The 26315-nt window shown below is 33.8% G+C and overlaps 1 protein-coding gene across 1 annotated transcript in view; it reads left to right on the top strand.

Moving 5' to 3' along the window:
* Nucleotides 1–26082, top strand: part of nrcama (neuronal cell adhesion molecule a) — a 36804-nt gene extending 10722 nt beyond the window's left edge. The window contains 23 exon segments of the mRNA XM_056455805.1: nt 211–395; nt 1284–1415; nt 1896–2039; nt 2124–2235; nt 2795–2958; nt 3070–3217; nt 3974–4098; nt 5332–5433; nt 5519–5716; nt 7808–7878; nt 7986–8208; nt 10245–10360; nt 10447–10651; nt 10735–10746; nt 10749–10856; nt 12245–12421; nt 14109–14144; nt 16157–16225; nt 16738–16860; nt 17892–18047; nt 18657–18788; nt 20021–20099; nt 23081–26082. Coding sequence (XP_056311780.1) covers nt 211–395; nt 1284–1415; nt 1896–2039; nt 2124–2235; nt 2795–2958; nt 3070–3217; nt 3974–4098; nt 5332–5433; nt 5519–5716; nt 7808–7878; nt 7986–8208; nt 10245–10360; nt 10447–10651; nt 10735–10746; nt 10749–10856; nt 12245–12421; nt 14109–14144; nt 16157–16225; nt 16738–16860; nt 17892–18047; nt 18657–18788; nt 20021–20099; nt 23081–23315 — 3052 coding nt within the window. The 3' untranslated portion in view covers nt 23316–26082.
* The last annotated feature ends 233 nt before the right edge of the window (nt 26083–26315 follow it).

Genomic DNA, 26315 nt, shown 5'->3' with positions numbered 1-26315 from the left:
CTATTTAAAATGAGTTGAAACAACCCAATTCTTCAGACTTAATTGTTTTACGTTCATTCAAACTAATTTATTAAGTTAACTTAATTGATTTGTGTTAGGACAGCATGAACGAATTGTGTGGAACCCTTTTACAGTGTAGAATATTTTTGTGATCATGTCTATTTGCATAAAAATATGAGTTTTTTTTTTTTGTGTGTGTGTGTTTTCCAGTCCCACGCCAAATATCTCCTGGACTAAGGTGAACGGGGAGCTGCCAAGTGGGCGTTTTTCATTTTACAGTTTCCAAAAAACTCTGAAGATAAAAGAGGTGACAGAAGCAGACGGGGGAGATTACCGCTGTTTAGCCAAGAATCGCATGGGGAGCAGCCAACACACCATCACCGTAGTGGTCAGAGGTCTGTCACAGGACGTCTTTCATGTGTCACATCTCAAAAACCCTGTTTAGTCACATCATTCACTCGACCCCAGGACACCATCCTGTACTGTTCATGGACTTGTGCTCATCTGAAAGACCTTTTGTGTTTGCTAATGTTCAGAAAGTATATCTTGGTTTATCAAATATAACCAAAGTATTCGTTATAATATACATCGGGGAAAATAAGTATTAAACGTGTCACCATTTTTCTCAGAAGACATATTTCTAAAGATGCTGTTGATTTGAAATTTTCACTGGATGTTATTAGCAACCAAATGAATCCATATATGTAAAGAAAACTAATTAATTAGTTTACAAATGAAGTTATGTGTAATAAAATGATGGAAGGAAAAAGTATTGAACACATGAAGAAAGGGAGATGTGGAAAGGCAGTGAAAGCCCAGACAGCAGCTGAAATCTCTCAGTTATTCAGCAACCCTCTGTCCTTTGTCAGTGTAAATTAATATCAGCTACTTCAGTCCAACATCTACATTACCAGGATGATAAAGATGAAACCAGGGTGGACATTTCAACAAGACAATGATCTAAAACACAGCCAAGGAAACTCTCAAATGCTTTCAGAGAAAGAAAATCAAGCTGTAGAATGGCCTAACCAATCACCTGAATTGAATTCAATAGAAAACACAAATTAAAGATCAGAATTGACAGACGAGAACCACAGAACCATCAAGATTTGTACACTGTTAAAGTCTGTGAAACCATCACACCTGAGAAATGCATATGACTTCATTCTCCATATGAGAGGCTTAATTCAAATTGAATTGGATTTTGAATGTAAATTTTAAAAAAAGTAATTACAGATTTTCAGATTTTGTCAGTGCGGTCTGATTTTGAACTCTGTCCTCAGCGGCTCCCTTTTGGATCAGTGCCCCTCAGAACCTCATCTTGGCCCCAAAAGAGACTGGAAACCTCACCTGCGATGTGGATGGAAATCCTAAACCCACGATTACATGGTCTGTCAATGGAAATCCCATTGAAAGTATGTATTACCTACTCTACATTTATATTTCTGGTTTTAATATTAACCACTATTTTTAATTGGTACAATTTTATATTAATATATAGTCAAAATTCTGATTTATTTTTGTGAATTAATGTGTTTGTACAGTACATATATAAAAAAACAACAGTTCACTGAACAAAAATTATAAGGAGTGTTTTTATAGCATACTATTAATTATTAATTTTTACCACTACCACTTGCATTATTTTATTTTATTTTATTTTATTTTATTTATTTTTTTATTTATTTTATTTATTATTTTATTTTATTTTATTTTATTTTATTTTATTTTATTTTACAATGCCTTGTCGTCTGTTTTTGTATGAGTGAAAAATATTTCTCTACTTAAATCAGAAATTACATAATCAGATATATTTAAACATGTCCCCTTTTCAGTTAGTATCTCATAGCTAACTACTTTTTATTCGTTTCTTTCTTTTACTGATTTCTTGACAGGCTCTCATAATGACCCAAGCCGTAAAGTGTCAGATGGCGTCATCACCCTCAGTGACGTTCAGACGGGCTCCAGCGCCGTTTATCAGTGCAACGCCTCTAATGATTACGGTTACCTGCTAGCCAATGCCTTTGTCAGTGTACTAGGTTAGTTTTACACATCTGCTTTATTCTGTTCTATATTTGTAACTGTTAAACATGGCACAATCATCAAATTGCATTACATTTCAGCTGAACCACCAAGAGTGCTGACGTCTCTAAATCACGAATACTCAGTCATCAGTAACAGCAGAGCTCTGTTAGACTGTGCTACTTTTGGTTCGCCTCTTCCCAAAATCACATGGTAAGACTTGTTTAATGCTGTGCATTTGTTTGTATCTAGAGCCCTGTTTCCACATGGTAATGAACATGCTTTTTCTGATCAAAGGTTGACACACAGTATTACACATTATTGTATCCTCCTGTTGTTAAGGTGAACTCAAAAGCATCTCTTGTGTTTAGAGTTTCTCAAGACTCCTTATTATTTTGTCACGCTCTACATGACTTTTATGGGAGTATAAACTGTGATGCACAAGTACTATTGAGTGAACAAACTATGTTACACAGTGGAAACCAAAAGCAAACATCGCTTTGATTTTTGATTGTATTCTGTGTGTTTTGGTACAACAAAGCATGACTATATATTTTGGTGTATTTTGATGATCAGTAAGTAAGGGGTATTTTGTGACAGTTTGAACCTCTGGGAATCATCAAAAGTGGCTCAAAGCATTTTTAAACATACTCTGCCTGTATTTCGAACCATTCACTTGTGATTGGATCGATGAAAATTCATGTTAATAACAGGTGTAAACCTATCCATCAAGGTGTTAACTATGTGAGGCCTTTGTGTCTGTGATCTACAGGTTTAAAGACAGTCAGAGCATACTGAACAGTGACTTGTACCACATTCATAAGAACGGTACTTTAGAGATCAATGTAGCTCAGCCACAAAACAGCGGCAAGTACACTTGTATAGCATCAAACAATCTGGGCAACAAAGAGAATCACGTCCACCTGCAAGTGAAAGGTGAGTGAAAGATAAAATGAATTTATTTATCAAACAGGTCTATTTGTGACCTGCTAAACGAATGAATATTAGGTAGATAAACGATTGTTTTTATTTTCTGTTTCTCCACAGAACCTACACGGATCCTTAGACAGCCAGAGTATAAAGAGGTGCAGAGGAACAGCATAGCTGTGTTCGAGTGTAAGGTCAAACATGATCCCACACTCTTCCCCTCCATGATATGGCTTAAAGACAATGGAGAGCTTCCTGATGACCCCCGGTATGACCTGGAATCAGTGCTGTGATTTAATCGCTGATCAAATATAAGCACTTTCTGAAGCAAGGCACACTATAGATTACTTTTATTTGCAAATATTGTTTATTTATATATATATATATGGACACTTTTATATATATATATAATATATAATATATATATATATATATATATAATACACATAATATATATATATATATTATATATATATATATATATATATATATATATATAGATATATATATATATATTATATATATATATAATATATATATATAATATATATAATATAATATATATATATATATATATATATATATATATACATAAATATATATATATATATATATAATATATATATATATATATATATAGACACTTTTACATACATTTTTATACTTTTTTTTATTAAACCCAAGTTTCCACAGTATTTAGAGATCTTATCATGTCAAATTTGATACTTAGCTTATTGTATTCAAACTTTGAAAATAATAAATATATTTTTTGACAATATTTTTTTAAATGGTTAAATACTATTTTATTTTAGCTTCATAAAATATTCTATGTCCAGTAAATTCTGTATTTATCTTTAAAACTAAAATGTTGTTTCGTATCAAACAGCTTGCCAATCTTTAATCTAAAGCATTAGCTATACTTAATTTATTTAAGAACAGTAAAACATCACATGTCTCAGTTCATTTGCTCTAAAAGACAGCCTGTAGCAGCTTGTTTTCGGCTGACATGTGTGTATGTTTGTAGATTTGAGGTGGGCTCTGATAGTCTGACTATACATGATGTGACAGAGGATGATGAAGGCACCTACACCTGCATCAGAAACACCACCCTGGACCAAGATTCAGCCAGTGCCACACTCACAGTAGTCGGTATGATTGGTTTATACAGTACATCACTCTGTCTTCTTCATATGACTTCCATAGTCAGTGCAGAAAAAATGGTTGCTTCTGTAGATTTGGAACTGTACTGAATCCTATAATTTACTTCTGACTTCCTCGAACCTGCTTTCCTCATCAGAGGCCACACCAACACCAACTATGATACTGGGTAAAACTCACTTCCTTCAGTTCCCAAACAGGTCCCAAACCCATCTGATTCATGTGTATTTTTGCTTCATTTTTGGTTCATCACTTTCCTAATGTGCTTTATGAATGTGTTTGTGGATTTGTTTCCCATTAATATACAAACTGTTAAAGGCATTAATGACAATTCATGACTATCATATTATATACATTTATACATTAGTTACAATTATACAGTTATTATTTGTATACCAATGCATGTGTTTTCCTATCATCTGTTTACATCCCACTGAGAATTTGGTTTATTGGTGGACTATTTTTTCATATTTTTTCTAAAAGTATGTTTTCTAAACACAGTATGTGTACGTGAAGCGTACCTTTATCACTCAGTGGTCTAAAATAATTAACCAAAACAGACGAAAAACAAAAAAACACGTTCAATCCTGGTTTGCTCAGCCATTTTTCAAGCCCAGACCTAATTAAATTAAAATACAGCATTACACTGGAACAGCTTTACACTGAAAAAAATTATTCAAAGATGATTTCTTGGATTTACTAAATTTTTTTACGTTAAGTGGTTGTAAACAATTTATTTGGGCTGAATTTAAACAAACAAATTAAGTTGAACATTATTAAATTTAATTTGTTTGTTTAAATTCAACACAAATAAATTGTTTGCAACAGTTTTGCATGCAACACTTCTTTCAGTGTATGTACTGAACTTGTTTCTTGTCTGCTTTTTTTTGCAGTCTTCATATCTAAAAGCTCATTTGACACAATCTTATTTATATAAAGTTCTATGAAAAATAACGATGACTAGATTTAACTCGTTATGGGAAATGTGGCTCAGAAAAAAATTATGTATTCAAAAGAAGCACAATTAAAAGCTACCAAGTGTGAACACACCTTTACCCATTGTAAAGTCATGCCTTTAACAGAACGTCACATTTTCCACTGTGACCTGTTTAAGTTTGCCAGTCTATTTGTGCTTTATTTTGGCTTGTGCTGCATGTTGGTAGTGTTACAGTATGTGCTGTCCACTGGATCAATTTTGATGTCTCATAATAAGTGGTTTTCCAGAGCAACCGGACCCACCAACTGACCTGGAGCTGACTGACCAGCGAGAGCGCAGTGTTCGGCTAACATGGACCCCTGGAGATGAACACAACAGCCCTATTAAAAGTGAGATTTCAACTGATATCAGTTTTGTTATCCGCTTATTAAATCAACAGAAATGATCTGATCCATTTGTACCCGGACCCTTCAGTGTTCCTGATCCAGTATGAAGATTCTCTCCATGAGCCTGGAGTCTGGCTCAACATGACCGAGGTCTCGGGAACCAGCACAACAGCTCAGCTTGAGCTGTCCCCGTATGTGTATTACTCCTTCAGGGTCCTGGCACTCAATGACGTGGGTCTGAGTGAATCCAGCGATCCATCCAGACAGTACCGAACCAACCCTGCAAGTGAGTAACACTATCAGGTCCCACTTTATATTGTGGCCTTAACTACAATGTACTTGCATCAAATATATTACAATGCACTTACAGTACTGTGTTCATAATGTGTTACAGAACACTTGTGGTGCTCTTGAGGGTAGGGTTAGGGACATGAGTAGGTATGAGTAGGTTTAAGGGTGGGTTAAGGTGTAATGGGTGGTCAACAGTGTAATTACAAATGGTATTACAGAAATTATTTACAGATGTAGTTACATGCTTCAATATTCAAAACATCCTATTTTTTTAGACAATGTGTTAATGTTGTTTTTGGTTATAATAATGTTCTTCAAAATGTTTTCAAAAGTTTTAGTCTTATATTAAGGTTTTAAGAACAGTATTTAAAACATTTCATCATTATATTACATATTATACACTTTATTACATACATACAGTTTTAGACTCATGGTATAGTAATATTCTAAGGACATTATTTAAAACATTATTTGAACATTTCATAATTATATTACATATTATATACATACAGTTTTAGACTCATGGTATATTAATAATTTAAGAACATTTAAAACATTATTAGAACATTTCATCATTATATTACATATTATATACTTTATTATGTACACATAAAGTTTTAGTCTGATGGCATATTAATAATTTAAGAACATTATTTAAACATTATGAGAATATTTTATCATTATATTACATATTATATACTTTATTATATACATAAAGTTTAAGTCTAATGGTATATTAATAATTTAAGAACATTTAAAACATTATTAGAACATTTTATCATTATATTACATATTGTATACTTTATTATATACATAAAGTTTAAGTCTAATGGTATATTAATAATTTAAGAACATTTAAAACATTATTAGAACATTTTATCATTATATTACATATTATATACTTTATTATATACATACAGTTTTAGACTCATGATATATTAATATTCTAAGGACACTATTTAAAACAATATTAGAACATTTCATCCTTATATTACATATTATATACTTTATTATTTACAGTACATAAAGTTTTAGTCTGATGGTATATTAATAATTTTAGAACATTTCATCCTTATATTACATATTATATACTTTATTATTTACAGTACATAAAGTTTTAGTCTGATGGTATATTAATAATTTTAGAACATTTCATCCTTATATTACATATTATATACTTTATTATATACATAAAATAAATATGCATCAAATAATGAAACAATCTGCAAGCGTAGAGAAATTCAATAAAGAAAAAGATACCAATTAAATAAGCAGTGTTTGGTTGTTTTTTCGAAGACTCGATCTGTATTCTGGTGTACAGTGATTAAATACATTCATTCCTTCATTTTCTTTTCGGCTTAGTCCCTTTATTAATCAACCCAATTGTCCCATTAAATGTCGTTGTTTTATTAAAAATCCAATCGTTATTCATTTGTCAAAGTTACAAACGGTACAATTTCTTGAACCTGAATGCTTTTAAAACCCTCACCCAGTCATAGGCCTTAAAAAACACTTGCGAAATGATAAATTACAGTATAAACCAGACTTAACATTGCGTATGCTCTCGATGTGACTATTGTAAATGATCACACTGCGATATCGATGCTGAAATGATATATTGTGCAGCCCTACTCAAAAATAATTAACAATTGATTGTATTGTAAATAAATAAATAAATAATAAATAAAATATATATATATATATATATATATATATATATATATATATATATATATATATATATATATATATATATATATATATGTATAATATGTGACTGTTACAGGATGTGTTGAGAGAAAGGTATTGATTATTTGCAGCACTGTACCAAAACAGATTAGTTATGATCAAAATTGTAGTTGCCATCTGCATCTTTTTAATTCACTTGCTTTCTGCTTGTTCATAACATGCAAGATTTTGTTCATTCAATAGCAATCATGCCAATAGCGCTTCTTAAAATGACCTGTTGTTGTAAAACCACACATAAATCCACAACAAGAACATTTCTATCGGTTCAAGGATGAAATCGGTTAATACTAGGTGGTAGCTTTATACAGTATATTAAGTCTGATTATGATTTTCACAGAGCCTGACGTGAATCCATCAGATGTTGAAGTCAGTGGAACGTCACCTGACACTATGACAATATCTTGGAGGGTAAAACATTTATTTTGATTATATTCAATACTAATTTATTTATTAAATACAGTTTGTAATGAGTAATAGATGATCGATTTCTTTTAATTTTAATGTGTGACTACCAGGAGCTGAACGGGCTTGAGTCTAATGGTCCAGGTTTACAGTACAAGGTGAGCTGGAGAATGAAAGATGCAGAACAGTGGACGACCGTCACACTGGCCAACGTCTCACAACATGTGGTGACGGGAACACCTACTTTTACACTTCATGAAGTCACTGTACAGGCGGTCAATGATTATGGACCAGGCCCCAGACCAGAGGTGGTGCTGGGATACTCAGGAGAAAACTGTGAGTGCTTTCTGTTCATAAAAGCAAAATATAGAAGAGTATTGATAATATTAAAGGGATAGTTCACTCCAAAACTGAACATTCTGTCATCATTTACTCACCCTTTACTTGTTTCAACATTTTATGAGTTTATTTCTTCCATAGTTATCTTCCAAATCTAGTTCATTGACTTCCATAATAGTTATTTTTCCTATTATGGAAGTCAAAGGTTTCAGCTTTCTTCAAACTTAGTTTTTTGTGTTCAGCAGTAGAAAGAAACTCTTAAAAGTTATAACCACTTGAGGGAGAGTAAATAGTGGGCCAAGTAAAATTTTTGGGTGAACTAACCCTTTAATATTAATGTTCTCATTATAAATATTATAGTATGCTAAGTCCAATCACTTAACATTTTCATCCATATCGGACAGGTTTCATTTTAGAGCCTTTTAATGTGATGTTTTATTTTATTTTGGTATTTTAAATTATGTATGTTTTTACGTTTTTTTTAAATTAATCTGTCAGTTTAAAATCATATGTAGTTATTTTAAAATCTAAACTTATTTCATGTACAGTTATGTGAATATATACAGGTTACACAGTTCAGATCCCTTGAATTATTTCTATTTATTGTTTGTAAGTATTTTATTATTAGTTATTATGTATTATGTATCGATGGAGATAAAAGAGAGTATATGATAAATGTTATGTTCTCATAAAAATATAGTTTTTATTTCTATTTTTTAACTGGAAGTATTATTATATTATGCATTTAAAATTGCTTTGGAGTTCCAGTATGCACTGCATCAATGGAGATAATGGAGAGAATATGATAATATGTTTGTAACCCATAAAATATATTTATATTTATTAACTGTAAGTAGTATTATTATTATTATTATTATTATATTATTATTATTATTATTATTATTATGTATTTAAAATTGCATCACAGTCCCAGTATGTGTAGAGCCCTCACTGCCTGATGAGGGACAATAATGTTTTTAAAAACAGAGGAAACACAGAGCTGCTGCTGCTTCACTCCAGAGTCTGTGTATTGCTTATTTTTTAAATGAATTCCCCTAACAGTATACTTTTACAACATTGTAAAACATAACATATGTAAACATCTTCACAGATATTATATATATATAATATATATATAATATATATATATATATATATATATATAATATATATATATATATGTATTTACATATTATGTCTAGCACATTACTATACAGTTATTATATAATTTTCCGTAAACAAATTATTCACTATTTAATTGTCATATAACATACACATAGTCATATAGCCGACCTACAGTGAACACGTTTCTCTTTATATATAAACATTGTAACCAACAATGAGACTTAAATTATTACTTTGTGACTTTGTAATTACTTTGTAACTATATTCCCTTTGTTAGTTGTTATGTTGATACATATATTTATACAATCACTCGACCATTTGTTCTGTTGACATTTAAATGATCACTGTTGTCGTTAGAATTACAGTGCAGAGCGTATGGCACACATACAGTGAATACAAACTCTAATATATATATTTATATACACTATCAAGTTATTTTAATAGATGACACTTGTTGCTTTCATATCACTGGCGTATTTTCAACACATTTTGATAACGATTTAAGCATTTCATACCTGATGAGGGACAATAATGTTATTAAAAGCACAGGGAACACGGAGCTGCTGCTGCTTCACGTCAGAGTCTGTGTATTGCTTGAGCAGCAAGCCCCTCCCCCTCGTTAGATAAACAATCCACAGACAGAAGTAGCCAATCGGAAAGATGTAAATCGTTGCATCACATTCCATTAATTTTACAATGTTTATTTTCTCTTTTAATTTTCATAAAAAGAAAGTGTACAGACTTAGAAAGACAAATTTGATTTTCAATTTCTAATATTTTGTAACCACTTCATATGCACTGCATCGATGGAGATAATGGAGACAACAAGATAAAAATAATTGTAAAAATTTACATTATGAAAAAAGAAAAGGAATAAGTAATAATTCTGTATGTCTTTGTCATCTCAGCACCCACAGTGGCCCCAGAGAACTTAAAAGTTTCAGTTCAGAGCGAGACAGAGGCTGAAGTTCACTGGGAAGCTGTTCCTCTTTCATCAGTCCGGGGTCGACTGAAAGGATACAAGGTGCTTACTGAAATCTAAAAATACATTTACACCTATTACTCAACATCTTTTAAGATGAACTCAACTTAAGACATGCTGTTTGGTAGGTGACTTACCAGAAGATGAGAAGTTTACACAAGCAAGACTATGATCGTGAGAATCCCCAGGTGCTCATCTTCAGTGGGGACGAGACTGTGGGACGTCTGCCAGACCTTCACCCCTACAGCCAATACAGACTCAACATCAGAGCCTTCAACGGGCACGGAGACGGACCCTCCAGCACTGACCAGCAGTTCAAGACACCAGAGGGAGGTACTGTAGAGTGTTGAGTACCAGATACAGCATATGCTGGTTTTACATTGAGTTCAGTTAATCTAAATGGTGCTTTCTTTTAGTTCCTGGGCCTCCTACAATGTAAACATCCGGAATCTGAACCTGGACTCTTTGCTAGTGGAGTGGACACCACCTTTGGAAGACAACGGACACTTGACTGGATACTTGTTGAAATATCAGCCAAGTAGGTCGATGTTACAGCTTTTTTTATTCGAATTTGTTTGCTGGTTTTGGCAAGACATTGTAGATAATAAAGGTTAAGGAAAATGCCTAGTTATTAGTATATTTCCACAGTTTATTGATTGCATAGACCAGGGGTGCCAAAACTATATTACATTTAAAACATTGCCATGGTTAATTTCTGAGTTATTTCATAAAATGTAAAATAAAAAAACTATTACTTTAAATTGTATTAACTAATGCAGTATAACTTTTAAAATGATAACCTATTGCAATAAAAACATAACAGTGAACAGAGGTTGAGTTCAATGCTAAATACACTAGTGGCAGAATCTGCCTTTGCCTTGATTGCTCACCATAGTCTCTGCATTGTCCTCTATCTGTCAGGTGACAGTATGTACATTTAAACTTTATATTTAACAATAAAACAACAAAAGCTTACATTATATTTGAAATGACAATCTCTAAACCATCCCCATCAGTTTCCCTCTCGTCTCAGATGGTATGATGGGCCAAATCAAAGGTTACCATGGGCCAACTTTGGCCTGCGGGCCCTTGTTTGGGCATCTCTAGCATAGAGAATTTAAAAAAAATGTTTTACAAGTTTACTAAAATGTTATGCAAATATGCAAATTTATAATTTGATATGCACTATTTTGCATGCTGGTTGAAGTCTTGTTCCATATTCTTATTTTTATTTATTTATTTTTGACACAGTATATTCAAATATTTTTTTTTACATAGGGGACTGAAAACCTTTTTTTATCAAGTGTAATTTAGAAAAAAAAAATTGTAAAATAAAATATTGTATAATTTAGGCAACAGTTGAAGAACAATAAAATCCGCCCTCTTGTGAAATTATTTTCCAAGTGCTGAGCAACTGAGAGAAAATTTAGCACATTTATTTTCTCTAGTCAATTGAAAAAAAATGGAGGCTAATAATATTGACCTCAATTATTATTATTATTTAAAAAAATTTTTTTTTTTTTATTCCAGTCAAACCCAAAGAAAAGACTTTCCTAGAAGATAAATATAATAGGAGATACTGTGAAAATGTCCTCGCTCTGTTAATCAGCACTTAGGAAATATCTGAAAAACAGATATCTTACACGAGAACTAATCATTTTCTTATCAGCTGTAGGTTTGAACAAATCCTTTTGTAAAAATCTTTAGTTAAAAAAAACTCTCTTATTTGAGGGAAAAAAGCCTTTAAAAATCTGCAGACACATATTGAAATAAAGTTATTAATAAGGGGGTTTACATTTTTTCTTCCAATTAGACTGAAAAAACAAACACAAAAGGCCCACAATGTAAAAATTGAAAGGTGCATGAGTGTGTCACTCCTTAACTCCTTACGCTATTCACTTTCTCTGTTTGAACGCTTTCCTGTAGTCAATACAACAGAAGAAGTTGGGCTGCTCAAAGAAGTGCTTTTACCAGCAAACGAGACCAGTTACACACTCGACAAGCTTACGCACAGCACACACTACAAGTTCTTTCTGAACGCCATGACTGAAACAGGCTCTGGACCTGCTGTCACTAAAGAGGCCTTCACAGAAGTAGACGAAGGTGAGGACGTGTTTTGTGCTTGAGTTTAACAATTTAATATTTGCAGGATTGGCTGCAAGGATCCAGACGCAGCAGGTAGGTTTGTGTAAAGGTTTGTATCCCGTTAGGAATCTTTTTTTTGATTAAGACAATACTCTGATTAAGAGTCTACCACGTAAACTGCGATTTTCGATTACCTTAATCCGACTAAACTCATAATTGAACTAAACAGAAATGGAATTAAGACATGTGGAGTATGTCGATTTTAGTCGGATTATTGAAGTGCAGTACAGACATGTAAACACCGCAATCAAACTATTACCATCATGTAGGATTTTCGCTGCATTTTGCGACAGGATAGTCTATACACACAGCTGTTTGACACTATTCTCTGCACCTACCGAGTCAGTGAAGGACCACAGACACATTTATCACGCAAAGCCGAGTTTTTCTCCCATACGGCGTACAGACCTCAAATTCCAACGGGGTTAAAACAGGATCATGAAAGGAGTTTTCAAAAAGCAACTCCTTCATATTATTGTCGTATTCAGATTAAGGCAAATAAATCGATTACTGATCTCCATGTAACGTAGTCAATGTTTCATTACAAAGGATTTTTAGATTTATAATTGACTTTAGATCCTCATGATGAGTTCAGAATTCGGAGAATTAATATGATTCAGATAACCCCCATTGACTCATGATTCATAAAAGACGATCCAAATTATGAAATTTGTGTATTATTTCTAATAAAAATCAATAAGAAATTTTTACTCATTTTTCTATACATTTTTCATCCTGCAATGGTTTGTCAATAGTTGTAAATGTATTTATTTATTTGTTTAAAATTTTGTAATGACATCTAACAAATATGGGGAAGTTTTTTAACCAAAGTTTTTGACATGGATATTACTTATAATAAGTTGTTTGTAATCAAAATTCAAACAAAAATGTATAATCTTTTTTTTACCAATGTTCTTGATATTGATATTACTTTTTTGTCACCTAAATAGGCTCCATTATATTACCCAAACATAAAACATGCATGCTATTTTTGTAATCACTTTCTGGTCAAAACAGACCTAAATACATCACCAACACTTGATTTCACCAAGTAGGACATTCCTGGATTAACATTTATGTTGATCCTGGAACAACTTTCCAATCAGCCAATCAGAATTAAGGGATACAGTTAAGTTAATGCACTTCTACATGATTGTTATCCAACTATTATTCCCCTCTGATTTTGGGAATAATTTACAGTTATGGATGGGTTTATGGGTACATTTTCGAACAAAAAAGATGTTACAGGATCAACATAGATCTTAATCCAGGATCGCATCATCCTTGGCAAAATTATGACGCGGTAAATACATAATGAGGGTGTATAGAAATTTCTGCATATATATTTGTTTTTAAATATTGACAGTCATTTTGTACTTTTTTGTTCCATCTGTAAAGTAGTTTCTTATTCTGACAAACATGCTACTTTACATCTTTTGAATGCTTTAGTGGACGTCATGCATTATGGTATTATTTAATTAAATACTAATTTATTTTGGTGTATTCAAACAGACCCTCCAACAGCAATATGTTTTGTGATAAAGACATTTGGGAAATATTCTATTTAAATTTAAATTGCCGCTACTTACATCCCCACTACCTTTGTCTTCTTTTGTCTCTCTCTCTCTCTCTGTTTTCTCTGAAGCATTAATTCGGCATCCCGCAGTAGAGGCGGGTAAAGGTAACACCAGTATGAGGCTGATGGAAATGCATGCTGGTTGAGCATCAGCTGAGAGAATAGAAAGCCGCTGTAGCACTGAAACAAAGATACAGTAGATACATATGCATGAACCACCTCAGGCCAGAAAGCTTTACACCTGACCGGCCTGCTCCATATGTCTCGGAGGATCATGTTACCAAGATGCAAATTTCATCCCACTGCTTTCATTAGGGCTTAGCTAGAGCATCTGTTGTGAAAAGGAGTAGTTCACCCAAAAATAAATGCTGGTGCTTGAATGCCTGTGAAACACAAAAGGAGAATTAATGATGATTCTTCATGCAAGTGTTTTCCATATGATATTCGATATGGTAAAATCGGATCAAAATCCCGTTTCTCTGAATTTGCTGGATTTATTAGGTATGAAGACAAATATTCATATGATTTATTCAGTAAAGGTCTGGTAACTTTTCTTCCAGTTAAAAAAAAAGTTATTGACTTTTAGTCCTTTTATTATTTTATGCCAGAAAAAGTTTTAAATTACATTTTTATTTTATATGTGGATCATGATAACTTGGTAGTTTACAAATAGAGAATTTAATTTTACTAATTGCTTCACTTGAACCAAATGAACCGAAGAAGTGTTCATTGTCATTGTGTTGAATCAGTTGATGAATCATTTCTTCCACATTTTGTTATTTTATGCCAAAAAGAGTTTTAAATGATGTTTTTTATTTGATATTTGCATGACTCTAACTTAGTAGTTCACAAATAAAGTATTACATTGTACTAATTTCTTAAATTGAACTAAATGAACTCAAGAAGAGTTCATAATGATTGAGTTGAATCAAAATCATTTCCTCTGCATTTTGTTATTTTATCACAAAAAAGTTTTAAATTACATTTATAGTTATATTTGGATCATGATAACTTGGTAGTTTACAAGTAGAGTATTGAATTTTAATAATTGCTTTAATTGAACCAAATGAACTCAGGAAAAAAGTCAATAGTCATTGAGTTGAATCAGTTGGTGAATCATTTCCTCAGCATTTTATTTTATGCCAGAAAAAGTTTTCAATTATGTTTTTATTGTATATTTGGGTGATGCTAACTTGGTAGTTCACAAATAGAGTATTGAATTTTAGCAATTGCTTCAATTGAACCCTGTGAACCCAAGAATAGTTCATAGTCATTGAGTTGAATCAGTTGGTGAATCATTTCCTCAGCATTTTATTTTATGTCAAAAAAGTTTTAAATTATGTTTTTATTTGATATTTGTATAATGCTAACTTGATAGTTTACAAATAAAGTATTACATTTTGCTAATTGTTTCAATTGAACCCAATGAACCCAAGAAGTGTTCATAGTCATTCAGTTGATTCAGTTGGTGAATCATTTCCTCTGATTCAGTTATTTGCATAACATCACTGCTGCATCAAAAAGAGCATACTTATTTTGAGTAGCTTGATTTTGACCACTAAAAAGTTCACTTTGTTACCATTCACAAATCCATTAATTAGACTAAATTTGTTCATGCATTGAAATCATTAAGGATTTGAACTGAATCTTCCTGTTCACCCATGAATCATAACAATTTAAATATGTGTTAATTCAACACAGTGGAGCACTTCAGATGACTTTAGCTATGACACAAGCATCAAGTGATCTGGTTATATTGTCACTTTCGGACATTAACAATTTGGTTATTGCTTATTAAAGAGCAGTGTGATCATTTTCGTAATACAGCTATATTCCATAATACAGTCAAGAATCCCTGACGTTGAATTTTTGGGTGAACTAACCCTCTTACTAGTGCTGAAGAGTCATTAGATGTCTATTTCAGGGTAGAATAACATTTGTTAGTGTAAGATAAACCTAGATGTGTCTGCAGTACAGAGTACAGTTACTCACTGTCAACTGCATGTTTCTGCATGCTGATCTGCATTTCTCTCCATCCCTGTCTTGTGTTCTCTCTCTTTCTCTAATATTGTTTGTGTTTTATGTTGTGTGTTTCACTATTCTCTGTATTCTTCCAGGCTCTGCCCTCCCTTCACCACCACCACCAACTCCCCCTGTCACTCAATCTTTGCAGCCCCCGTTTCAGGGTACAAACATTTGCCGTCCTGTAACCTTTTCTCTCTTTCCTTGATTAATTGTTATGCTCGTATGATACTGTGCTGAACAGGAAACTGTAGGTCATATATTTATGATAAATGATGAAAAACCTTCCAGAGAGTGTCACATTCAGTTCGATTCATGATTTGTAATCCTGGAAAAATGGATAACTGTTTTTTTTTTCACTGAATATTAAGCAGAAAGGGTGTTTTGTATTCTTATAATTCAATTTCATTTCCATATTTTGCATTTTTAAACATAGCTCGAACCAGTGACCTTTTTGCTCTAAGGCGACAGTGCTACCCACTGCGCCGCCTGAATTTAATCAGAAATAAAATATTAAAATGATGCATTAGCTTTCCCAAGAACTCTGCAGGTTACACGTTTATGGTTTTTTGGGGCCAATAGGCTTTGAAATATTCTGTACAATAGCTGTCCATCCATCTCCTCCTAATATCCACATCACTGTAATATCACTTGTTATTTCTCCTTGCTTGATCAGCGCCACCTGCTGGTCCGATGTTTGGGAACGTGAACTCCTCGGTGAAGGAGGACCATGCAGTCATAAGCTGGGAATACTTGGGGCCTGATGGGAATGTTTATGTGGAATATGTTGTTGATAACAGTAAGATTTTCCTGAAAAATTTCACTACGTTCCTATATAGAAACATCGCTAAAATTAAGTTTACAAAGATCCAGTTATTTACTGTTTTTGTAGCTTAGGTATGTTGTCTAATATTAGAATATAGATTTTTTTGCATATGGGTCAAAGGTAAAAAGGGGTTTCCGTTATAAAAGTAAAAGCGTAATACAGCTTTTGACCTGTTGGTCAGTGTCCTGTTTAATTTTTTTGGAGTTTAAAATGTAATGATTATTATACATTTCACCTTGACTCACCAAAGTCACATTGAATTTTGAACTCTACTGAAGTGAATTTTACGCAAAAGAAAAGCTTAAAATTGCTTAATTTTAATTTGTAGCAAATTCATTATGTTTTACTCAAAGAGAACTATCAATGTTTTTCCGTAAAGGTATGCCAAAATTGCTTTCGTAAATATAAATTGATGCAAATCACATCTTTGACCCATATGTAGGGCCAGACGGAATCTGCAGATATTTTTTTGCTATTTCTGCACAGAATTTTGGTAAAAATCTGTGGATTTATGCGGAATGATTTTGGGAGTATCATAACTAAAACCTTAATATATGAAATAAAAAGTAATACCTTTTTAACTTGTATTCAATGTTTACAATGCAAATACTATTAGATCCACTTTATTTGATAAACAAATCGTTTCTCTCATATAATATATCTACTAAAAGACTGAAAATATAACTTTACAAACTGTATTGTAAATAAATCATATAAATATTTTGATATTAGTCAATAATATTACTGAAATTAATTAAAAAACTGAATAATTATGAATTTACACACATTTACACTAGTAAATAATCAGAATCAATGATGAATTCTGCCTGCGCAGATTCCGTGTGGGCCTACCCATATATAATAAAAAATATCTATATCATGTTTGATTAATTTTTAAAGGTCTACTTAATGAACAAATTATACTGCAAGAAACATTTTTTATATTTTGCCTGGGCTATTGGTTATGCCATAATCTTTCCCCTGCCGTCGGCCCTTCTTTCCAGGTAAAGAACCCTGGAAAACAGAGTTTGTAAATGGCACTCGGACATTTCAGATTAGAGGACTAAAGCCGGGGATGTCCTATAGGGTTCGATTGGTAGCCAAAGACCATTCAGACGCAACCATCCACAGTACACAGGAGCTGTTGATAACAGTTCCAGGTGAGGAGAGTGCCAGCATCCACCTCACCTGTCAATCATCTGTCAAGCCCCGCCCAGACTGTAGTTATGGAGTTATTAAGAATGGATGCATGGTTGAACTCCAGATGGGTTTATGGAATTTTAGATGCATGCAAGACATATATTTGTCCATCATGATCATGACCGATTTTAATGCACTTCCTTAAATCCATATTTTTAAAAAGCTTTTATTTTGTCTTATTTATTTATGTTAATTTGGGACAAATAATGTTGATCTTGGTGTTCAACTCTTTTATATTTCGCTGGTGATTCCATTTTTTATTTGTGTGTGTGTGTTGTTGTTGCTGTTTTGATGACATCTGCATGGTAGATGTAATTGTTAAAATGAAAGAAAAGACCAAATTAGGGAGTTATTAACAACTTACGCATGGTTGGACTCATGGTGGGATTATGGAAATGTAGATGCATGACAGAAATATGGGTACATTTTTTATTACATAAAAAATTTATCCCTAATTTCAACTCTATTTTTCTGTTGATTCCATTGTTTTTGTGTTTGTTTCATTTTTGACATCTGCATGGTTTTTTTAAAGTCGGAATTGGTTCATTTTGTCTTGTGTGTGTGTGCAGCCATGACCAACAGGCAGGCTGAAATAGCCACACAAGGTTGGTTTATCGGTCTGATGTGTGCCATCGCTTTGCTGATCCTGGTGCTCCTCATCGTCTGCTTTATAAAGAGGAACAAAGGAGGCAAATATCCAGGTGAGTGAAGGTGTAAATTTGATGTGAGAAGTTATAATTAAGTAGTTAAGCACGTCCATATGGTAGCATATGTGAATCTAAAAAAAGAGACCACATAAAAAAATCTGAGACAAACAACAAAAATATTTAACTTTATCTAATAATTTACTGATGTTGTCGCAAATTAGGATGTTTTTTTCTATTCGCTCAGAACTGATGTTTTTAAAATGTTTAAGTGATCGAGCTAAAAAAAAAAAGAGCCTAAATTTTATTAATTTTTAATAGAGGGAAAAGAATTTCTCAAACCTGGTGAAAAATGAAATCTTCGGCTAAGTCTATACTATGTGTGTTTTGTTTTAACATAGCTTTTAGCTGTTTTACAAAATGATCCTTGTCCATACTAGTAATATATTTCAGAAAAGAGATTGAATTCACACAGAATAAATAAATACCCACACCACAAACTAGAAGCAGCTGTAAAACCCTTCCTACTCCTCAAGAACTGTACTTATCCAGAGCGAGCAAAAGGGCTGCCAAAATCACTCTGGACCCCTCACACCCAGCACACTGCCTCTTTGAACTGTTACCTTCTGGTCGACGCTACAGAGCACTGCGCACCAGAACAGCCCGACACAGAAAGTTTCTTCCATCAGGCAATCCATCTCATGAACACTTGATGATAATAATTGTGGAACCAACATCACTACTTGCTATAAACTTTTATACACAAATACACTTATTTAACAACACACTTTACATGCCAATTTGCACATAACAGCTGCACATATAACGTTGTATATAGTAAAATACCTGTACATACACTTGTCAATTTGTATATTTGCATTCACTACTTACTTCTATTTTTAATATATTTATTATCTGTTTTTTTGTCCTGTCGTGTGAACATACCTGGCAATAAAGCTCTTTCTGATTCTGATTCTAAAATTATAGCCTGTACTCACAAATGGGGATTCTAAACATATTTTAAATTGAGTTGAGAGTGGGGAAAAGTTGCTGGCAAATACTGTAAATGCTAGATGTATTAGAATAAATCAAATTAAATTGATTATATAGGTAACTTTGCGATTAGGATTTTTAAAAGTCTGTTTTTGAGGGTCAGAAAAGTGTGCATGCCTGGCTTAACAGTTGCAACTGAACTAACCCGTAAAGATTCTGTAACCAATATTTTTAGTTATTATATTAAAAGAATTTGTTGGTTTGACGATATTAATTTTTATTTTCCAATAATAAAGTAAAAGAGAAAGAAGATGCCCATCAAGACCCAGAGATTCAGCCCATGAAAGAGGAGGATGGGACATTTGGGGAGTACAGGTGAGGGAAAACCACTTATTGAACTGCTTTATTTAAATCCCATTGGTCATAATTGATAAGAACTAATTGCTTATATTTGCACCAAAGGTAATTGTTGTGGTTTCACGACTCATTAAAAGCAAACTTGCTTCTCTTGCTCAGGGAATCAGATCGTAATTTTTTCATTCCTCTGAGATGAGATTAAACAGCTTTGGCACTTCCACAAACAATCCGCTCGAGGAAAGCAGGAACAAACTTTTTTTATACGTCGTAACATTTCTTAACCAAAGCTGTGTATTATAAGACTGTAAAACAAAACAAAGACAATTAATGTTGGATTCATTGCTGTGATTTGTGTTGTTTTGTGTCATCATTAATATTTATTGTCACAAGTAATATTTATTACCGTTAATATTTTGTATTTATTGTTTTGCATTTAAGTGTGTTTTTTTGTAATGGTCCCACTTTATATTAAGCGGCTTTAACTAATATGTATTTACACTGAAATTAATCATTTGTTACAATGTATAGAATGTGTAAATACATGTTTTTACATTGGACTTATGATTGATTAAATATATGCAATGACATATGTAATTAATTTCTGTAATTATATTTGTAATTGCAAAAGACCTGAACCCACCCTTAAACCTACCCATACCCCCAAACCTGTCCCTAACTCGTATCCCACCTCAAGAGCACCAGAAGTGTTCTGAAATGCATCATGAACAAGTTAAGTACATTGTATTTATATTTTGATGCAAGTACAATAGTTAAGGACACTTGATATAAAGTGGGACCTTTCTAATATGTCTGTTCATTGTCATTATTAATGCTGTGCCAGTGCAGTAGATAAAATTGGAACTGGGGTGAAATTATTTATGATAATTTAAGACTTAAATTCAATTATATTTGAAATATTATTGGATAAAAGTTGAAGATTCTATATGTAAGAATTTTATGTATGAATGGCTCTTTTATTGTGGGTGACACAAAGAATTGTTATGTGTCACGCTAAGACAAGGGATTAATACACTACTGTATGGTGTCTTACAAAATAAGAACTGTACTTCTAAGGTATATAATACATTTATATATATATATATATATATATATATATATATATATATATATATATATATATATATATATATATATATATATATATATATATATATATATATATAGTAGTCATGGTGTGGATCAAAACATCCATTCTTGTCTTAGGACCATTTAGATTTTGAGTTTTTATGCATAAGTCATCATCATAAGTGTCATTTAATTACCCAATCTGTTAATATAATGTCAGTGAAGCATATTACTATGCTTTTTTTGCTTCTGCTTTTTTTTTTGTATCACTGACATGGCTGTTTGTAGTGTTTTTTGCACTGAGAGGAAAGAGCCAATCACTTATTTACATATTCATCTATTTACATGTTCATCATGTTTAATGTTTTGTATGTAACATACAGTACAAGCAATAGGTTGCTGGCTGCAGATCTCATAATGGCTATTAGTGTCTCTAACAACACTGGCTTAAAATTAGAGAACAATTTATACATGATATTCTTTAATAAAGCGACATGGTGGCTTAGTGGTAGCATTGTCACCTCACAGCAAGAAGGCATTTGGCTCAGTTGGCATTTCTGTGTGGAGTTTGCATGTTTTCCCCATGTTCGTGTGGGTTTCCTCCGGGTGCGCCAAAGACATGTGATGTAGGTTTATTTAATAAATGAAATTGGCCTAGTGTTTTACAGCCAATGATGAACTTCCTTTCAAAGGTTTACGTGACTATTATCAATTTCATAAGGTTCCTTTTACAGCATCGATGCTGTAATGTATTTCAGATATAATCAGTTAAATAGTCCTAAGCATCCATTTGGCTGTTAAAGCGTAAAAAGAGATAAAAGACTGTTTAAACGCAGGCACCATCATTAGCAGCAGGCGAGCGCAGAAACTCCATTAAAAATACTAGGGTAAATTTAATTTCTGTGATTTAAAGACATGGCGTGGTAAAAAATATGATTTAATGCAGTGCTTCTTGTTTGGTATGATACCCACGTTATATCGTATCTCAGCCAGGCAATGAAGATCAATGCTTTTTAAAGAAATCAGATCTTAAACACGGCGATTTTATATGGGATGACAATTAACCAGAAGCCCTGGGGCTGGCTGACTGTATTTAAAAGTCTGTGTGCATATAGCCCATTGTTTTGTTGTTATTGCAATAAAAAAAGTTGTTCTCTAATTTTGATCTCAATTATTAGTCTATTTACTTTATACAAAGCTTTTTCCCCTATATATTACTTGAATTATTAATTTAAATAAATCAATAAATGTCATTGCCAAAAATGACGGCGGCCATCAGCCATGTTTGCTTGTTTCTTTTTGTTGCCTTGTATTAACGTTTCACATGTTCTACTCACACAAAAAAAGTCCATCGTTTGTGGTGTATGATGTCACTGCATACGTTTGTCTCTATTGTAAAGTGATAACCTCATTGTCAAACATGTCAGTCTGTCTCATTTGTTCCTCCTGTGTGTGTTTTGACCTTTGGGGGTTCAGGTCTTTAGAAAGGTAAGAGGGTGCTTTGCAAGTCTCGCATGCATGAAATCTCCTGTAATTCATATAGATGGTACTCAAACAACGAGTTGTAAACATAAAAACCCAAATAATAATAATCTGCATAGCTAACTGTGTTTATGGATTGCTTGTTGTGATTTGATTTATAATATTAACGTGCTGCATTTGTTTAAATGTCCTCAATGATGATTTTAGAAGTGGTTCATGCATTATGATGAATGTCCCCCTACTGTATACCCTTTTCCAAATGCACGCTATGACCAACTTCTGCCTCCCGGATGTAGACAAAAGATACATATAAGGACTGTCAGCACTAAAGCGCATGTTGGAAACGGACCATCTCCACTATGTTTAGCTGGTTTAAACCTGTGCTGTTGTAATATCCTCCCCCTTCCCCTTGTCTCTACTCTTTACACCAGTGACACGGAGGATCACAAGCCCCTAAAGGGCAGCCGGACACCATCCAATGGCACGGTCAAGAAGGACGACAGTGACGACAGCCTGGTGGATTACGGCGAGGGAGGAGACGGCCAGTTCAACGAGGACGGATCATTTATTGGCCAATACAGCGGGAAGAAGGAAAAAGACACTGCGGAGGGAAATGAGAGTTCGGAGGCTCCTTCTCCAGTCAATGCCATGAACTCCTTTGTGTAACCTTTCATGACCTCCTTTGACCCATACAACGCCCAACCCCATGTTACATCATCGTACGGAGAACAGTCTCTATTGCACTGTGACCTCTTGACATCACGCAGCAAATGAAATCTAAATGAACGCCCGTGAGAAATGACGAACCACTAGAAGAGGGACGGTCCTAGCTCATCGGTCGCAGAGATGTAGAGTAAGAAGCGTATTATCTTTTGGCAAGCATACATATATATATCAATATATGTGTAGAGGAATATATAAATTGACATATATGAGAAACTATTTTATTAACATAGCCCCATTTGCGTCGGATGGCATTATATCACACCATGTCGTCCACTGGAAACACACGGAATCCGTTATTGACATCTTGTATTTGGTGAAACAGCAGAAGGTGAGGTCACATCAAGCGTTTTGGGTTTTTTTTAAGCAGGTGAAATTCAATTGGAATAGATTTATTTATTTTTAGACAGGTGAAATATTTCCACACAAAGATTTAGCTTCTCATACTGACCTACCAAAAGTTATTTCTTAAAACTGTTCAATCTGTGTGATACGTAATTTTAGGGCGAAAGATTTCCTTGCACAGATTTATGAGGTTTTCTTTTCAACAAATTATTGGCATTGATCAAATTTAAATCCCTGAGATTTGGAAGTTTGTGAGAGAGACAAAGATTTTACTGTGTTTTCCACCAATTCATCACACAGGCCATCTGAAACCTGCTTGATTTGAATGTGATTCCTGTGAATGGTGCTTTATTTCTCACTGCACTATGGACTAGACGATTCGAATGTTATCACTCGATTGAATGGATGTTATCAGTGGTTATCAGCTGATAGATATGTGCCAGTAGGTGCTTTCTGCGTCTACTAGTAGGCTCAGAAGGCTGTTATCATCCATTCGCATTGACCATTTCAATGTAGTCATGTCATTGGCCCATGAACATTTCCTGCTTGTTATCAAACTATTTCAAAAACTGTAACATGAGGCAATTCAATCATAACTTAGTGTTTGACCAGCTATCATAACATTATTTATCAAAATGTGGCTCTTTTTGGATTCTTGGAAGATGTAGAAATTGTAAAAAAGTTAAACAGGAAAAACATTGGGACCGTTGTTTTTGTTTACATCTCTAAAAATGATCTGTAGATCACATACGGCTGCAGCCGGAAGTTAACAAGAATTATTCTGTATTAGTAAAGCTGATAGTCTACCCCTACTCCAACCCTAAAACCAACCATCACAGTAATGTAAAAACAGATCTGGATCTGGACTCTTCTCTATTAGTAAAGCTGATTAACCAGGAGAATTATCGATATTATTTATTAAATTTCCCATTAGTTGTATTTTATTAACGTCTACCCCTTACCTAATCTTAAACACAACCATCACAGTAATGTAAAATAGATCTGTAGTCTTCTCTATTAGTCTAGCTGATTACCCATGTAGATGGATGATAACAGCCTTCTGAGCCTACTCATAGGCGTAGAAGGCACCTACTGGCCCATATCTATCAGTTGATAACCACTGATAATGCCCATTCAATCGAGTGATATCATTCGAAGCGAATGACTAGACCCTTGTTTTGGGTGCAAAATCTTGCTAATGTGACCGCACCTTTATCCAGCTTTGTGGAGACCGTGGACCTCTTCGGATTATATGATAACTGACTTTCGCTTCACAGCTAAACGCCTGTTACGTTCTGTCCTCAGTGTTCAAAACGGTATTATGCACATTTCAGGCACCAATGTCTTTGTGGGCATTGTTGTGGAGTATGTAATGCGTGTCAAAGCTGTTCTTAGCCGTCGTTTTGGATCTACAACAATCACAGAATTTAAAAACTGGGATGTGAGGTAGCATGTTTTTGACACACAAGCACTCTTTTCAGACACTCAAATGTGGTTTTGTCCTCTTTTTTCCAAGTTCTCATGTGATTTATTTTGCACCCTGTATTTATTTATGACAAACCTCTTTGGAACGATGCCAGCGATGGACTGAACGAGTTACGGTTCACTTTACTATACTGAAAGCACCCAAATCAGCCATGTAGCCACCCATCGCCCTTCGTTTGGACACCAGAATTCACACCACAATGGTATGGGATGCAATGAAGGCCCCTCAGCACGGTTCCTTAGTGCCTTGGTAGAGAACATTATTCTAAAAATCAATCTTCTCATCATTTGAGTCCAAGCGCAGCCCGCTTAATACGCTCAACACCGAAGTCCAGGGCAGATTGAAAACCGCAAGACTCAAGGAAATGATGTCAGCCGCCAGAGAAATCACCTCATATGGGGGGTGAGGGGCGTTTCATTCCCATCATCGACAGCTAAAAATACTGCCACTTTTCTGTAATGAGTGAACTGCTGTTGATCTGATTCATCGACGGCGACTCATAACGGCGACGGAAACAACAAACTGCGGTATTTGCAGTAGCCTGTCCATGGAAAAATCTCAACATATGCGACATTGGAATTATACACGTTCTCATATGATGTAACCATTTTTTTAAAGATCCCGTTATTGCATGTTATGAAGTATTACGAGCTGCGGAGTGTGCTGAAATCAGGGCTTCACTAAACATATGGTCGGCAGTGGTGCTGTCATCAAATATGGCCGGAGTGTGTGCGGTTTATGCAGGCATGCATGAATATATGTGTGCATTTGAATGTGCGATTCAGTATGTCTGTTCAATGTGGGCCTCTTTTTTGGGGTGAGGCCTAAGATTTTCATGATTTCGCTTGTCATAACTTGCATCAAGTTTTTTTTTTTTTTTTTTTTGGGGGGGGGGGGGGGGGGGGGGTCGTCTGCTTTTAATGTGTAGATTTGAGATTTGCTTTGTAAGTATCCAGCCGGAATTATTTTAGACAATTGAACAGATCCAAAGGAGGCTCAAATCACTCTTAAGACTCTAAATCGCAGAATGCACTCGGGTGGATTTTTTTTGAGCAGTTTGTGTCTATTGAGTATGTAAGGTAGCACTGCTGAAAACCGCACCTGAATTCACA

The sequence above is a fragment of the Danio aesculapii genome, chromosome 4 (assembly GCF_903798145.1).
Source record: "Danio aesculapii chromosome 4, fDanAes4.1, whole genome shotgun sequence".
NCBI classification, from domain to species: Eukaryota; Metazoa; Chordata; class Actinopteri; order Cypriniformes; family Danionidae; genus Danio; species Danio aesculapii.
This window is presented reverse-complemented; position numbering and strand designations above follow the sequence as displayed.